This window comes from Pholcus phalangioides, unplaced genomic scaffold (assembly GCF_987345545.1).
Source record: "Pholcus phalangioides strain wild (caught in Gottingen) unplaced genomic scaffold, Ppha-v1.0 ptg000011l_1, whole genome shotgun sequence".
NCBI lineage: Eukaryota > Metazoa > Arthropoda > Arachnida > Araneae > Pholcidae > Pholcus > Pholcus phalangioides.
In genome coordinates, this window is record NW_028301604.1 from 47,191,034 (window position 1) to 47,210,000 (window position 18,967).

At 36.3% G+C, this 18,967-nt stretch overlaps 1 protein-coding gene across 3 annotated transcripts in view; it reads left to right on the forward strand.

Annotated features, from left to right (window-relative positions):
* The window catches only part of LOC149080494 (uncharacterized), a 79,842-nt gene that overhangs the window by 38,103 nt on the left and 22,772 nt on the right, over positions 1 to 18,967 (forward strand). For all 3 annotated transcript variants that reach the window (XM_089239590.1, XM_089239591.1, XM_089239592.1), the window contains exon 2: positions 17,501 to 17,655. In XM_089239590.1, coding sequence (XP_089095716.1) covers positions 17,501 to 17,655 — 155 coding nt within the window. The remainder of the gene's footprint in view (positions 1 to 17,500; positions 17,656 to 18,967) is intronic.

The window sequence follows — 18,967 nt, forward strand, 5'->3', positions numbered from 1 at the left end:
TTTGACTGCCTCCGTTTGGCTGTTACTTTGATTCAGCCCTGAATTAACGAGATAACGGGCAGAAACAACAACAAGTCTCATTAGTGTCATAATCCATGGTAAGTCACTGTTTTTGAAGTTCTAACTTTTGTTAAACTGAAGTATTTCATTTTAAAATTGAAATATTAATTTGTGCTGGTAGTATAACGTTAAATTCAGAGATTCGTGAAACTTCATTTAGATATTCCAATTAAAATATTAATTTTACTGTTTCTGAAATATCTAAGGTGAGTGATGTTGTAGCTAGTGTTTACCCTGACATCTTTCTGCTACGGCTCACTTTTTTGGAGGAGTTACTATGTACACAGATTTTTCTCATTGATTTTATGTCGTAACTAAGAACAAATGCTCGATTTAATTATGGTACAGTGACCAGAATTTCACATTATATAATATAAATTTTCGATGATTAGAGAGAGAGAGAAAGAGAATGTATTTTTTTAAGCTATGGAATAAAAAATATGTTTAACGCAATTATTTCATCTTTCTTACTCAATAAAAACTTTTAGCTCGTTAACATCCCTCACTAAACACGTAAATAAATCTACACCTATTAATCGATGTATGTGTAATTAGAAATTTGATATTTTTCATTAATTGAGTTAATCATATAAATAATGCGGAATTACTTATTAATAGTTATTTACTATTACTATAGTAAAAGTTTGTATAATTACATATTTATTGTTTCTGAAATATTTCAAATTTTGTATGACCATACTCAAGACTGGGCCCTCGAGTCCTGAAAAAATAATTTGCTGGGCCGCTATATTAAAAAGGTTGAGAACCACTGGACTAGAGTGTGTGCAAGTAACCACAGACAGTGACCAAAACAGTGTCAGACACATGAGTGACAAAAACTGTGCAAGCATGTGAATGACTAAAATAGTGACTTTAACCAGTCAAGTGGCAATGACGAATATATGGGTCATAATGTTTCCAATCCTTGAGTGGTGATGACGACTGTATGGGTCAAACTTTTTCCAATCCTTGAGCGGTGGTGACGAATATATGGGTCATGGAAGACCTGTTCCTTCCCCCTTGACCTATTGTACATTGACAGACACCTTCAACGCCTCCTAATCCTTCAAATGAATGAAGCGCTCGGTTGAACAGTACAATGAATTGGTTATAGACCATCACAACAAATACCGTCTGTACAGAATAAGGTGTGGCTTTTTTACTGGTATCTTGAAAGTAAGAATGTTAGATTGTTAAAATGGAATTAGGGAGGGGTGGTACAGAGAAAGAGAGAGAAACTGTTTATCTTTCCAAGGAGGGGGAACTGTTTTTTCCACACTTATATTCACACCATGTGAAGCTGTACGTCAAAAATGTTCTCAAAAATATTGGTTTTTTTTCATTTTAATTTTTTAGTGAAATCTCGATATAACGATATTCTCGGGACCATGAAAAATATCGTTGTAGAAGGGTTATTGCTATATCGAGAGGCAGCACTTTAATATTAGGCTATAGGCATTGCTAAATAAGACGAAAAAATATCATTGTAGTAGGATTTATCGTTGTATCAGTGTCATTGTAACGAGATTTCACTGTATATAAACACATAAATAAACGTATGCAATCCACTAAAATCCAACAAAAAGTTTATTAACTGGAAGATGAAATTAAAATTAAATTTTTTCCAGAATTAATTATTATTTTTTAGAATTTATTCTAAGTTATACGTATATAGATTTAACTTGAGACATAATATTTGTATAACTTATATAATATTTCGTGCTATTTGTTAATACACAATGGCTGTATTTTTTTTTACATGTTTTAATTATATTTTACAATTTTTTTAAATACAGTAAAACCCAGCTACAACGATAAGCGATAAATCCTTCAACAATGATATTTTTTCAAGTTTTGTGCGGAAATGTCACTACTCTAATGTTAAATTGCTGCTCTCGATATAACGATAACCAATATACCACGATATTTCTTTCTTGGTCTGCATAAATAAATAAATATATATATATACACATAATAGCAGGGCCACAACTAGAGAGCAGGGGTGCAAGTCGATTGCGCCAAAGATAAACCGTTTATAGGTCAATTGTGCTCACCCCGATTTCCAGACTCGGCGTAATCAACCTGCTGGGGGAATACAAACACTCCCATTTTCGGCGCAATTGACTGAGCCCCGGGAGCAGGCGGGTCTCGTGCCCTGGGCGCTGGACCAGAGGGGGGGCGTAAATTTCATTCTCAAACCTTACCTTGAACATTACAAGGGGGCGCCAAAATGCGCACTTGCCCCGGGTGACCAAGCATCTAGTTGCGACCCTGCATAATAGTGGCGAAGCCCGAAATTGGGCAGTTTGCCCAGCCAATGTCCAAATTTTGTGCTTTGACTGGCCCCATGTATCTATTCCTATGATTTAGGGTCATCACCACGTTGGCATAGTGTTTGGTGATAATTGTGACTATTTATAATTATGGCTAGCGACAGCAACTCTAACGATCAAAGAGATCGATATACCGATCAGAAAGGCTCAGAAAGACTGTATCAGAAAGACCTTTTTTCTCTTTTGAAAGCAATAATAGTCTATGTGAATTGCACCCTACCAAAAAAACTAAATTTTATAAAGAAAGCTCATACGCGGTATACGTCAAAACCAAGACTTTCTTTATTTGAAAACGTATGTGATGTGGCCTTTTTGAAACATTGTGCTGCATGTTTAACCAGTCAAGGGGCAATGACGAATATATGGGTCATAATGTTTCCAATCCTTGAGTGGTGATGACGACTGTATGGGTCAAACTTTTTCCAATCCTTGAGCGGTGGTGACGAATATATGGGTCATGGAAGACCTGTTCCTTCCCCCTTGACCTATTGTACATTGACAGACACCTTCAACGCCTCCTAATCCTTCAAATGAATGAAGCGCTCGGTTGAACAGTACAATGAATTGGTTACAGAACGTCACAATAAATACCGTCTGTACAGAATAAGGTGTGGCTTTTTTACTGGTATCTTGAAAGTAAGAATGCTAGATTGTTAAAATGGAATTAGGGAGGGGTGGTACAGAGAAAGAAGGAGAGAAACTGTTTATCTTTCTAAGGAGGGGAACTGTCTTTTTCACACTTATATTCACAACATGTGAAGCTGTACGTCAAAATTTTTCCCAAAAATATTTTTTTTATTTTATTTTAATTTTTCAGTGAAATCTCGATATAACGATATTCTCGAGACCATGAAAAATATCGTTGTAGAAGGGTTATTGCTATATCGAGAGGCAGCACTTTAATATTAGGCTATAGGCATTGCTAATTAAGACGAAAAAATGTTATAGTAGGATTTATCCATAGCCCTAGTCCAGGATGTGGGGGCCATGGATTTATCGTTGTATCAGTGACATTGTAACGAGATTTCACTGTATATAAACACATAAATAAACGTATGCAATCCACTAAAATCCAACAAAAAGTTTATTGACTGGAAGATGAAATTAAAATTAAATTTTTTCCAGAATTTATTATTTTTTTTTTTTAGAATTTATTCCAAGTTATATGTATATAGATTTAACTTGAGACTTGCATAATATTTCATGCTATTTGTTAATACACAATTGCTGTTTTAATTATAAATGTTTTAATTATATTTTAAAAAATTTTTAAATACAGTGGAACCCCGCTACAACGACAAGCGATAAATCCTTCAACAATGATATTTTTTCGAGTTTTGTGCAGAAATGTCACTACTCTAATGTTAAATTGATGCCTCTCGATATAACGATAACCAATATACAACGATATTTCTTTCTTGGTCTGCATAAATAAATATATATAAATGGGCAGGGCCGCAACTAGGGAGCAGGGGTGTAAATCGATTACGCAGAAGATAAACCGTTTATAGGTCGATTGTGCTCACCCCGATATCCAAACAACCTGATTTCCAGACTCGGCGCAATCGACCTGTTGGGGGAATACAAGCACTCCCATTTTCGGCGCAATCAACCGAGCGCTGGACCAGACGGGGGAGCAAATTTCATTCTCAAACCTTACCTTTAACATTACAAGGGGGGGGGCCAAAATGCGCACTTGCCCCGGGTGACCAAGCATCTAGTTGCGACCCTGCATAACAGTGGCGAAGCCCGAAATTGGGCAGTTTGCCCAGCCAATGTCCAAATTTTGTGCTTTGACCGGCCCCATGTATTGATCCCTATGATTTAGGGTCATCACCACGTTGGCATAGTGTTTGGTGATAATTGTGACCATTTATAATTACGGCTAGCGACAGCAACTCTAACGATCAAAGAAATCGGTATATCGATATCTTAGAGATCGATATACCAATCAGAAAGGCTCAGAAAGACCGTATCAGAAAGACTTTTTTTCTCTTTTGAAAGCAATAATAGTCTATGTGACTTGCACCCTACCAAGGGAACTAAATTTTATAAAGAAATAGCTCGTACGCGGTATACGTCAAAACCAAGACTTTCTTTATTTGAAAACGTATGTGATGTGGCCTTTTTGAAACATTGTGCTGCATGTTTAATTTGTCTTCGAAAGCAAAATCTACTGTATTATCCGACATCTTAATTTCCTCAATTTTTTCTTTTTTATGTGAAATTTGAAAGAAAAAAAATCATAGAGAGATGTCGGTTTGTCAAAAATAATATTGAAATTGACATGTTTTCTGAGCAGCGTCAAGGCATGAAACGATCCGCCCAAATACAGAATGTTTCGTTGGCGTATGAAAAGGGGAGAAGGGGTTCAAGCTTTGGCCGAGATTACAGCGTTATTTTTCAGTAAAAACTTCACTCCCCCCCCCCTCCTTCAGAAGAAAAAAAATTTGATCCCTCCTCCCCCCCATTCTTGAGAAAATCCTGAGAACGCTTATGTTGTATTTAGTATAATTTTGATACACAAAGCTACTCGATATATATATATAGTAGTTTTCGTAATACATACCATGCATGCAAAAAAGAATGGGATGATTGTGGTCCGGATTTGATAATATAATTCCTTTTGTATAATTCTTTCATTCTCTTTGAATGATTCAAAAAAGAGGCCAAAAATTTTTTGGTGTTAATGCACTTACTAAAATAAAAGACATGTTTTGTGCATGCATCATTTGGCAAAAATGATTTAAATTCAATACGGTTGACATTTACAATCATATCAAGAAAAATAATAATCGGTACATATTATTTTCTATATAATCACATATTGATGATATAACAACATTCATATGGAATGTTATTATATCATCGATTAAGTTTTTAATCTTTATTTTAATCTATTCATTTTAAGAATGTTCAGATTACTGAAAAATGCGTATCGCTCGTGCAAAATGTGTTATTCGCTTAATCGTATCATTTTCCAAGCTGGTACGGATATAATGAAATTCGCGTATATTGAATCATTTGCTGTTTTTTCTAACTTCGTTATAAGCGGGTACAACTGTGTGTATGTATGCGGGTTTTTTTTTAATGTGTTCATAGAATCGTATGATAACACATGTAATTTATGTGAAGCGTAAAAATTCAATTATATGTGACCAACTGAATGTGACATTACATTGAGATAAACCCTGAAAAGCAGTTGTTATCGTTGATTCAATTAAAATTTTGACAAATATTCCATTTCTTTTGTTACCTTTTATTTTTGTTTGGTAGTATATCATCATAGAAAGTAAATTTCATCAAAAGAAAAAAAATTCTGTAAGATACATGCTGAACATGCCATCTAGCGAAACGAGGCTCAAATAGGCTTTTAAAACGTTTGCGTTTATAACGTATCTTAAATTATTAATGGCATGTATTAAATACATCATAATATTGCTTCCTTCCATATACACATAAAATCGATATATTTTATAATCAGTTAGTTTTTTTTATGTGAAGTATAAATCATTTCGTGTGGTATAAATAGATTAAATAAAAACGAAGGTATTTTTTCCAATTCATTGCATATTTCAAATTTACTCATAAGATATAATATCGATATTTGTGTAATTAAAATCATCGACTACTGTTATTTTCAACTTTCTACGAAATTCAAGGTACACTATATATGTATATTTTTGTGCCTTATCACACATAATGTGTGTTGCTTTCATAAATTCCCTATACTGTTCAAAACTGTGCAGTCTTTTCCATTGCGAAAAAGCTATTCGATTAAACTGAAAAGTGTGCATTGGAGAAGTGCATCACACTGCTCGGATAAAATGTGCCAAGACACTTTAGTGATACCACAAAATGATAAGTCGCATGCAACATCAGCGAAAGAGGAACGAAAAAATTGCAAGGAAGTGCGATTATAAAGTATTGTAACGCCGTGAAACTCTACGTAGACTCAGAACGGGCTTAAATATTTTTTAAAATAAAAATGAAAAGAAAAACTTTGTTGCGTAATCCCTGATACCCCGTATATATAGTGTTGCTGATCACTTAGGAATAGGTGTAGCCAACCTGTCACTTGGATGGATCCCACCAACCACGCCTTCTCTGTTGTCCTGCATGTTTGATGGGGGGGGGGATAGCACTACTTGAGATAAAGAAGCGTCGCGTTAAGAAGCGTTTGGAATTACTAATCAGGAAATACAAAACATTGGAAACATAAATACACAAAATACTGAATGGTGAATCGCTCCTATGAAAGTAGGAAGTCAATACAAAATATGAAAATAATTTTCAAGTATTAAAATATAACATTGAAAAGTTATAGAAATAAGTGTAGACTGTTCTCGATAACAAGAAATAATTGGTACATATTTCAATAAAATATGTGGGTACTAACAGTAGTGTATTTACAGGGGCTAAGCAGGCTATAGCCCAGGGCAGCAAATTTGGAGGAGTGGCAAATTTTTGAATATAGAAAGAGGAGAGAAACTTTTTTTTAATTCACATTTCATAAACTTGTGGAAGTGCCATGTGTCATTTCTATCATGAATAATATATAATTAATATACCATATTGCTTATTTTTATTTGTTTCTTTTCCACACAGAATGCTGTTGAAGCAAAAAAATACATGATTATCTAACCTTCGTATTTGCATTATTATTCGTCGCCTTTGCAAATAGTATTGTTACAAGTAGAGTTGCGAGGGTGAGTAAGCATCCAGCGAAGTAAAGCACTCATTTTAGATTACTGAAGGTGTTGGGAAAAAAGACAGTTCAGCCGACATCCCTTAAATAAAAGGGGGTGGTATCTTTTAGAGAAGGCAATCTTCAACCTGTTGCTCCCGAGTACAACGATGCTCCATGAAGCACCCAGAGTGCTCGATGATAATGTCAGATTTTGTGCTCACATGTACTTGATCAGCGTCCTCATTGAACGCCTTGAAAAAGTCTATTCAAGGATTAAGATCATCCTGATTTCAGACATACGTATGCCAAACTTGCTGTATAAATGTCGCTTCTCATTATAACTGGGTCCCGACACGGGATCAGATAATTAAGGTAAACAATAATAAAAAGTCTTCAGAGTTCTCTCTTAGCCTTAAAATAGTATTGCTAACAGAAATGGTAATAACATACAAAGGTATTTTCTTTCAAAATTAATTTTTAAAAAACCATATATTTACATTAAAAAATAAATTTTTGATAGTCTGGAGGGGGGAGAAGAACCTGCATACGTTTCTGATCCCACCCACCAATATGTGTTAGGAGGTAGGGGGCAGAGATGACAAAATTTTTCTGATGAGGGAGGGGTCAGAGTTTTGCTGACAAAGGGGGTCAAGAATGGCTAAAAATTTTCTGACGTAATACTTGAATGCCCCCAAAGACAGAACATTCTACAACACAGGTTTTTGAATATGAGAAAAAAATAATGATGGATTTCCTGCTGTAGGATGAAAGTAGACAGGACAATAAAAGAAATCTACAACAAAGATTCTCTTATTGGTACCAGTCTGGGCTTTGGTGGAAGTCTTTGGACTATGGTTGACCATCTGAAGAAACAGGCTAGGGCCATTCAAGTATTATGTCAATGTGGATGGGGGGGGGGAGAGGTTACCCGATTTGTTGACTTTTGATGACGAGGGAGGGGGGTTTGGATAATGCTTACGTCATCAACCACCCTTAATGAAAATATTAAATATTTTTAATTGCATCTTACTCGGTGCGCCAAAAACAAGAAAAACCTTTCAATAGTTTGTGGACACTTGAAGTAACACCCTCCCCCCCATTGATAAGTGGCGTACAGAGCCACTTTAGTGATCTCTAAATGTTTCGTGGATCCAAGTGATCTGGAAATGTGTCCGGGCCGCTTAAGTACTCTGGAACTGTGTCATGCATCACTCAAGTGATCCGTAATTATATATTGAGGATCACTTAAATAATCTAAGAATGTGCCACGGGTAACTTTAGTGATGTAGAACCGCACTGGGGGCCACTTAAGTGCTTTAAAACTATATCGCATGTCACTCAAGGGATCTCTAAATGTGTCAAGGATCGTTCAAGTGTTCTGGAACTGTGTCCTGGGTCATTTAAGTGATATGAAAATGTGCCACAGGCCACTTAAATGATCTGAAAATGTGCCATGGGCCACTTCAGAATTGTACCACGCGACACTTAAGCGATTTGTAAATGTGCTGCTTAGTTCATTTTTACAAAATTAAGTTTGAGGAGAGCAGGCCGCATCAGATAACCCCCAGGGCCGTATTTGGTCCGTGGGAATTAACATTGGAATTAACAGAATAACGTATAAACGTATTTTTTTCCGAAATTTCAATTTGGTCTTATAAGGACTTTCAACTGGTTTTATAAGGACAGCTCTCCTCATGTGACGTTTTCCTGAAAACAAAAAAAAAAGAACATGTGGAGTGGCACCCACATTTTTATGAATTGTATATAGTATTACAAAACTATACTCGGTTATAAACGCAGGATTACTAACAAGAAAAACAAAAAAAGGTCTTCATTATACACTTTTCTGACGAAAACAAAATAAGCAAATATGAAATATAACTTTTCATTTCTGATAAGTTCACTCATTTTGTATTTTGTGAGTTTTCTTTAATGATAATTTATGAATGATCACCACAATTCAATCTTAGATAATTTGTAATACTTGTATTCAATAAGGTGTAACACACATATTTTTTTATACGATAAATTGAAAAAAGTTTGAGCTAGAGTTTGTTTAAGAAATTAAAATAAAAAAGGAATATTTATTGCATTTTAGTTTTATTTTGGGTGCAAAGCTACATGAAGTTGACTCACATCCTGGTATTAATACAGGGACAACAATTAAATTGTTTTTTTCTTCAATCTATATTAGTGGGAAGATAGGAGACTTCTGACCCATGGACCCTATATAAGTTTTCGCCTGTGGTAATTCATAGTACAAATACAGTGAGTTATATTGAGACTCTATGAAACACTTGATGATTTTTGTCTCGTCCTTATCTTGAAAAAAAAAATATATAAGTTATATATATTTTGTGTAATCGGGACAAAGAAAGAGGCAAAGGGCGCTAACCTAATGTTTCGGAAAGTACCAAACTGACAGTAAAAGTTACTGTCGGCTACAGTAAACTCTTAATCATGTTATTCCATGTATGAGTACATCAGTATTTTGGTAAATGTAAGGGGGAGACTACAGGTCCCCCCTCTCCCTTGGCTACTTAATTTTTACCTATGCATATTTTAATATTGGTATATGCTAAGAGAATGCACTTGACGTGAATGACGAAAAGAATAGTGGAAAATAATTTATGATCTAGTTTTCAGCAGAGCTACTTACAATTGTATAAATAAAACTTCCACAACATTTTCCCATTTAATGCCCTCAAAATCCTTTATGTTAGCTCTTCTAGGGCTCTACGGAAGTCATAGCCCTCGTTATATAGCAGAAGTGCACAAACCTTTCAAGTTCGCGGGCCAGATAGGTGGCGATATGGTAAATAAGCAAGAAACTGGTGTAGCTATCGCGTTGTGTGTATTGATAACTTTCTTCAGGAACCCCTTGGTGGGCCACATTTGACTTGCAGCTGGAGGTTGAGCACTCCCTGTTATATGTCAATCATTATGGATCGAAATAGGATACGAATACAGGATAGAAAAGTAAAATTTAGGTGCAACAATATACAGTACCTCTTTTTGTCTTTTGTTTATGATTTATTAGTAATGGCAGGGGCGATAAAATTTGTATAGCCCTTAGGAGGCAAAAACATAAATATGGCCCTGGGTACTAATTGATATGCATAATGAAGAAAAATTCAAGAGTTGCTTCCTAATGAAATTCTAATTGTACAATTTAAAATAATAAATTTCTCTTTTAAATTTGTGCAGACTAAGGTTGTCAAAAACCTATTCAAAAACATGTATTTCCACCATATATAAAGTAACAAAAGCTTACTTTCATGCAAAATGGAATGATTTGCATTTTTTAAATAATAAGTGCACAATATTAATTTTAAGATTTTTTATCTGAAAAGATTCCTCGTGATTAAATTTAATTCTCGCAGAATATCCGACACCACACAATCAATTTTAAATAGTGGATTTTTTGCTTATAATGTTCCTCAGGGATGAAACTTCTAGGGGTGAGGTGGGTTTTCTGTGGTTCCCAACTTCAAGGCGCGAATGCGAGCCAAACTCCCCGTTAAAAAGTCTCACCACAGAGAGCAACAGGCCTACAGCGTTGCAAATATTCAATCATTACACCTCACTCACAATTTAAAAGCTTGGATGGCAGCACTGAAATATCAGACACAACACTAGCTACACTCAGACTGTTAGGTGCATTCACGTTGTTCCAGACTCTGCCACGAAGCTGGGCTGGAAGAGATCTCTGCAACAGGATAAGTCCGGTGGCAGAGACCCTGGCGTTCATTCATTCATTCATTCAGGGGTGAGGTGGGTTTATTGCCCCAAGCACTGGACCGGGGGAGGGCATATTTCACCCTTTTACTTTCCTTCAACATTCCGGGGGGGGGGGGGAAATTGCGGACCAAGCATCTGGTCGCAGCACTGCTCTTGGAACTTTTTCCCGCTTTATGATTCATTTTCGTGATCCCATCTTTCACTAATACTCATTGATATTTCCTGTATAAAATTTTTTTTCGCTCACAATGTTTTTTATGGTGAAAAATGATGAGAATCCCTGTTGGCCTCACCCTTTGAAGGCCCCTGCCGTGGCGTATTTATTGGGGGTTTAGCGGGCTTTCAAATTTGAAGAATGATTGGCCAAGAAAATTGGGAGAAGGCAGCAAAATATGTACAACCCTCAATAAATCCATCTCTGCCTAGATAGCTAGAGACTAGATCAGTGAGTGACCAAAAAGTGATCTAGAGAATTTGCAAGCTCGTGAGTGAGCAAAAGAGTTACCCAGAGTGCGTGCAATCATGTGAATGACCAAAAGCGTAATCTAAAGCAGGGGTTCTCAACTGGGGGCCCCAGGATATTCCAGGGGGCCATGTAGGAAAACATTGCATAAAGGGAATCCATGGCTGCTGATAAAGGGGGGCCCATGAAGAAATTTATTAAAGACCAAAAAAATTTAATTAGAAAAAAAATACATACAATATTTTTTTTCGCAATTTTTCCTCTATTTAATTACTACTACTATTTACTACTTTACTATATATACTATTTCTACATTAACATAAAGATTTGACCGATTTTCGATTGGTTGGAAGGATATTTCAATGCCGAGCATAAAGATCTCAGTAGTTGAAAGATTAAATTTATCACTTGAAGTATCAAAAATTTTAAGAATTTCACGAAAACAAGCACAATGATTATTTTTGTGTATGTTCTCATCCAATTTCTCATAAGTAGGGCTTTAATTTTTATGACCTAAAGATGAAACATCGTTGCTGATAAGTTATTAGCAACTGTGTTTCTTCTTTAGGTCATAAAAATCAGAGCCCTTGTCATGACCTTGTGTTATCAATAATTATAAGGTTTCGAGATGAATGTATATATACAGTGTCACTTTATTTGAAAACAACCAACCAAAAAACAACGTTAAATGCGGATAAAACGGTTTTGTTGGCATCAGGAGAGACAGGGCAACAACTTTATAATTGGGTTTTTGAGCATACTGGGACTGTATAAAACGTTAACATTTATTATTTCAATAACTATACAACTGCTTGCAATATGAATGACATATCTGACGTTATTTATAAACCCGTTATTTGGATAATTTTTCTAATTGAAAGTATTCCTATAGGATGAACAGTTTGCGAGTAAAATACCATACGTCTTGTTACTTATGCACCCTGTACATTACATATAGTAGTGTCTTTTATGTGAAATATTGCATTGTGTTTAAGCCAACTCACACGTTGCTTCATTCGCCTGCGAGAGAGAGAGAGGCCACATTATGAACCAAAAACCCACTTGGAGATAGCTTGTCATCCAACGAGACATCAGATTTTCACAAATGCAAATCTCCCTGTATCGAAATTATAACCAATAAATTTTCTTATTTGAACCCTGATTATTTATAATTTCTGATTAGTTTGAAATTCAAATTTACCCAAGAAAAACTAATTCGTAAATAATTCAAACTTCATCCTGTACAGTAACTTGATATTATGCCGTTTTCAAAAGCAAAGTTTACATTGATTGAAAATAACTTATATTTTTTTACTGTTATATTATGTTTATTTTCATTTTCCATTATTTTCATAAATTAAAATTAAATTCAAACACATATTTATACTTCAAACAGTATTTGAATAATTGTCTTTTAATGGGAAAACGGGGGGCCCTTAGGAAATTAATCATGGTCTCAAGGGGGCCACAGGAATGAGAAATGGTTGAAAGGGGGCCATGGGCAAGAAAAGGTTGATAACCACTGATCTAGAGCATGTGCAAACTTGTGAATGACCTAAATAGTAACTTTGAGTTTGTGCAAGCATGTGAAAGACCTAAAGAATGACTAGGGTCAGAGTGAGTGACTTAGAGCGTGTACCAGCTTTTGAATGACCAAAACAGTGGCCTAGAGAGTGTTAAAGCATGTGATTGACCTAGAGAGTGTGAAAGCATGTTGACCAAAAGAGTAATCTGGAACTTGTACAAGCTTGTGAATGACCATAAGAATAATCTAGAGCAGGGGCAGTCTTAGGGCAATGCGACCGGTGCAATTGCACCGGGCGCCAAATGAGAAGGGGCACCGAAACGCGTTAAATATACATTACTAGAAAAATATCTTTAAGATACGTATTTATAAAAAAATAACTATAAACTATACGTGAAAAATGACCGAGATGAGAATTCTTTTTTTCTTAAAAGGTTTGAGTGTATATAACATTACGGTTATTTTTCGAAAAGAAAATAATGGAGGGCAGTGCACCTATATATGTACAGTACATAGCGATTTTGGTCAGATAAAAATACACACTCTCTCTTGAGCTTTTTCCGTTTACCCCTGCAGGAGATTTTGGGAAGAACACGAAATTTCTTTCTTTTTTGTTGTGCTGTAAAAAATAAAAATAATGGAGGAATCGCCCTCGGTCACCCAATTTTTCTATTAACGAGAACAAAAGTGTTTTCCTGTGTTGTGGGGAGTGTTACAGGAATTGAAGGTGTCTTCTGATGTGGGAAAGATTTTGAGCCAGAGGCTTTTCATACCCCTTTTTTCCCAACTTGTATTAAAAACGCAGAATCGAATCACCAATGCAGTACAGTATTTCTAAAAAAAAAAAACAAATCCATTTAAGGAAAAATTGAATAAATTGAAAACTATGATTGTATATATATATATATATATATATAAGCTGACCATTTTAAATATGGAACCTGCACTTGGGCCTCGTTCCTACTTGTCACACGAGGAGAAACGAAAATGTTCTCACACGAGAAAACCCATGCACTTTAGCGCCCCAGATCACTGGCCAGTCTCCCGACTCACCAGACTTTCCTATTAGTTCAACCAGGGGCAGCTAGGTGGCACTGGGTATGCTCTAGAAGGGCGTCAAATGTCTAGGACCACCTGGGGATCTACGACGCCTACTATAACCTTGCTCAGGTAATACTACACCTCGCAATTCGCCTACACCTGGAAATGGGCACACAAGCAAAGTGTTGGTGCTTCACTCTGAACAACCCCTACGCACAGGACCACCCAGGGGTTTGGCTTGACAATTGTGAGAGTTTCATGTGCTAGGTAGAGCAGGTGAATCCGGTACCTTTCATTATCAAGGATATGCTATCTTCATTAGAAAAAAAAGACTAAGCCAGCTTAAGACTATGCATACCGGGTGTCACTGGTAAGTTATGCGTGAAACATTGGAAGACAATGTTTTTTACTGCTCCAAGGAAGAAACTAGCGTATCACCAGTTTACACACTGGGTTTTCCTGAAAAGTATAACCCTATGATCGAAATACAGCAACGTATGCAGTTTGGGTACACTCTCAAAGATATCTATGATAAATTATTTAGCGTAAGCGCTAGATTTCATACTTTCTTTCAAAGATATGCTATGTTATATGAAACCCCCCAGAGCCTTCCAGACCGCCTGTCTGGTATTCTGGGAACCCCCTAGTACCGGGAAATCAGCACAAGCAGCACTCAACTATCCTGACACCTATCACGAGATGAGAGATGACTGGAAAAACCACTCAGAAAAACTACTTGGCCCGGGGGGGGGGGGGTGGCACTATGATGCTCTTAAGACGTCCGTGCTCCTTCCCAAGGGCCATAGCGTGCTTTCTCTGGTTCAGTCTTTTCTTGATATCTCCTTGAAATGGTTATGCTCAGAAGAAGGAGGAGTTACAAGTGCGCCCCTCCCCCCATTTGGCTCGTTGCACTGCCCAATATGCCTCAGATTAGTTACGAGTCTGCCCAAGTTGCAGGGCCTGGTGCTTTAGCTGATGTTTGCCTGCCCTTTCTGTTTCTTAATACTGGATCTAAAAGGGATAATTTCAAATGAAGTTCACATGAGTTTTATAAATATGAAAGAAAAAAATCATACAGAAATATCACTTTAATTTAACCACTTTTATTATCATAGCCCGTGCGTGATGCACGAAACTCAATTAAAATAAGCATGAAGAAGATAGATCCTTTGTGATGAGTACCCTGCATAAATGTATGATGTTTTCCTTTTTTAATGTTTTTAAATCTCTTAATTAATTCAAACAAGTTGGGTTTTTATACTTGTTTACAAGTTAAATAGCAGAGCAGTAATCCCATTCTAGAAGTTTTTCGAATTCTTCATCCCTTAATATCCAACCAAGAGGTGGGGGGAGGGGGACGATCACCACACCAAGAGTCTGATAATATGGTAGAATGAATCTGTCCTGTATTTTACGGGACAGTAAAAAATGACTAGCAAAAAATGCCTCTGTTACATCACTCTGGATTCGAGCCTGGGGGTGTGTGTGTGCTGACTACTGTTTTTGCACCGGGCGCCACCAGGTCTAGGACCGGCCCTGATCTAGAGCATGTGTAAATGATCGAAAGAGTAGCCCAGCAAGGAACAAAGTGACTTAGAGAATGTGCAAGCATTTGAGTGACCGAAACAGTGTGAATGACTAAATGAGTGACTTTAAGCGTGTGTGAGCATGGGAGTAACCAAAAGAGTAACTTAGAATCACCGGTGTGCATGAGTGGAGGGAGGCCAAGCTCGTTATTGCATGGGGTAGCAAATTCGAGGAAAGAGTAGTCAAGAAAATTAGACTAGAATTGGGGAAAGACTGCAAAATTTGTGTCGCTTCCAAGCAGCGAAATCATAAATGAACCTTTGGGCCCCTGTTAATGTCATTATCAGTGAATCGGCAAATGCAGCTTCATTCCCTGGGGGAACTGCAGATGTGCTACAAAAGTTGTAGAATTTATTTTCTTCACCCACCTATTTTAAAACTTTAAAATTTTCATTTACTGGAAATAGTTTTTTTTTTTTTTGAAGTTCCGGCCATTTTTTGGTCCACCTCAAGCTTTCATGTTTAAAGACTGAAGCAAAAAGAAAAAAGAATGACTAGAAATGGATGATTCATCTTATTCGATTGCTTGTGCTTCCCTCTCAGAACATTACACATGTGCCCTTAGGCACTAGGGGTATGTATGTCTGAGTTGCACCCGAAAGGCAGTGTGATGATCAAATCACATGGAATCCCCACAGAGCCCATTCTATTTTTAGTGGGAGTGCAACTGACCCTCCTCTGGCTATGGCTTCTTTTATTCTCTTTAGACCTTACCACCAGAAAAAGCTTAAGGTCACGCTTCCTAGGGTGCACAAATTTCAGCAAAAGAGAATTTCAGAAGAAAAAAAATATATAAAAAAAAGATAAATAAAAAGAAAAAAAATGAGGTGACTGGAATTAAGTTTGCGTAAAGACTCTTGGGGGGGGGGGACGATCGCCTCCATCTGGATCCACCACTGCACCATGCTTGTCAATTATGGAATCTAAAAAATAAAACAATACTTGCACACACATGGGTGGTCTTTCATATTGGAATAAATTTATAATCCACTTTGCTGAAAGATGTATGTAAAGGTTTAGATGTATGCGAAAGATATCTCTCTTTACAACATAAAACATTATTTCAAATATTTTCTGCATAAATGATAAAAAAACAGCTAACCACCAATTGTAGAATCACATTTTATAATATTAAATCTTGTATTTGATCAATATGCTTTGTTTGAAATTTTTTTTATTTCTAGACCACAGTATAACCACACTTTCTAAAAAGACAACAAAAAATATCTTAAAGGGGCACTCATGAAATTCTCACATCTGCCATTAAGGTTTGGTTCACAGGTGTCCCATCCGTACACCTAAGACTAATTTGAGAAAATGAAACATTTTCCACACTGAAATAAAGACACAAAATTAATCATAAACTTACCTTAAAAAATAATATGAATTATCTTCAAATTTTAATATTGTTTTGACCATTGGCATATATGCAATAAAGTTGAGCTGAGGTTAAAATGTTATTTTGCAGGTAAAAAAAAACTTAAACCTCCCCTCCCCTCAAAAGAAGGAAAAAATGAATTCCCACCCCTTAAGTAAATCCTACATACGCCTATTGTTTTGACCTTGTTTTTTCATGAACTCAAATTTTTACTGCTCATGTCCTATAACAATCTCTCACAACTGAAATACAAAATGGCTAATTGCTCTGAAACTTTATTCACCACATGGTATCAGTACTGTCATCTAGTAGTATTTTTTATATAAAAAGAAAATTGCAGTTAACACCGGGTTAAACACATGTTTCCCCCCCCCCTTCTTCCCTATTCATAATTGGCAGTAAAAGTCATATTTTCAGCATTTATCAAATTTACCAACAATGCTTGGGTATTATGTATAATAACCAGAGATTTATCACATTTACTGTGTAATTCCTTATTTGCCCGAATGAATTATATTTTAGTCAGTATTTTCAATGTTACAATTTAGCAATCACCATCTTCAATAGATGAGTAAAAATAATGCAACACTTTGATATTGTTTTAGAGGGAGGGACTATTAATTCTTTTTCATTTTTGTACATTTGTATCATTTATATAACCTTGTTATTTTTTCTGTTGCAGTTTTCAAAAGTGCAGCATTAGTATCTGATGTTTCCGATTCACACAACTTATCTTGTTACAGCTGCAATACTTTGAAGGATGGAGAGACATGTCGATATGTTACTAATTCAACTCAGTTATTGGCACACTGTAATTCTAGTCAGCTGTTTTGTTCAGTAAGTTGGTTTCATGGATTTATACTTTTACGTATTTAATCTTTGTTGATATTTCTTTTGTTTACATCTAGCTTTCATAGGCTTTTTTTATTACATTAAGACATGGTAGTTCAGATATTTAAGCCTAATGTACCAGAGGTTGTTTCATAGTTTTCTGAGTTCAAAACCCACTTGGTTTTTTTCAGATTTTTTTTGAGTTTGGAAGGTATTATGCCTCTGCCAAGTATAAAGACTGAGTGCAGGGAAATCTCAGTACAACCATACTCAATATAACAATAAATCCCTCTTTTACATTGTTTGGAATTGCCTGTAATCTATTGTAAACTCAATTTTTCTTTATCACAATAAAAATCCACTCGCATAATTTTTTAAGGGATTGTGAAAATGCAAAGATTTTTTGAAGTTACAACCTACACAATTATAGTCCATTTCAAATTAACTTTGCGGTGAAGAGAAAAGTAAAGAGTAATTCCTTTTTTTTTTTTTTTTTGCTGCAAAATATAGTTCCCATATATATTGTGACAATCTGCGATCCGAGATTGCACATTTCCCGAGGAGTGACGTCATCTTCCTCACATAGACGTACATGTTTTTCGGCTATGTCACTGCACTAGTATGGAGAGGGAAATTCTTCCTAGTATGCAAATAAGTCTAGATGGCACTTGGAGCACTTTAACTCATATAAGAAGGCATAGTTCCTTCTTACTTGGCTACTTTTGTGATTTGTTTGCACGTGAGCACTGCTGGTGTGCTAACAGTTCTCCATCTTTAGAAGCGATCTGCCAAGTTATTGCTGAGATCTCTGAAAAATAACGGATTTAACTTCCCCCTTCTCTGAGGATCACCTCCACTAGAAGTTTCCTATGCCGAGTTGTCAGATAGACTCTTCTCAATCTACTACACTAGACTAACCTACCATTCTTGAACGCTCTTTCTTTGTCATCAGATGAACTAAATCTAATATCGGGAGCCTATGCATCCACCGCTACGGACTTGTCATCACTGATCGTTCATTACCACTGACTGGAACTTAGACTTGTCGTAGATCTACCACCTTCGTCAACCGGGACTATACAGAGTCGTCGCCTGTTGTTGTTCTCTGCTGACCGGATTCTACGATCTTGATACCGATTGTTCATCGCCTCCGACCAGACCTACAGACTCGTCATTATCGCTGGTCACTCATCGCCGTTGACTGCTTGTCGCTGCTAATCAGATTCTATGGTTTCGTTATCGACCAGACCCTACAGACGCATTGTCGACTACCTATCTCCACTGAGTGGACTCCACTAACTCATCGTCGCCGATCGCT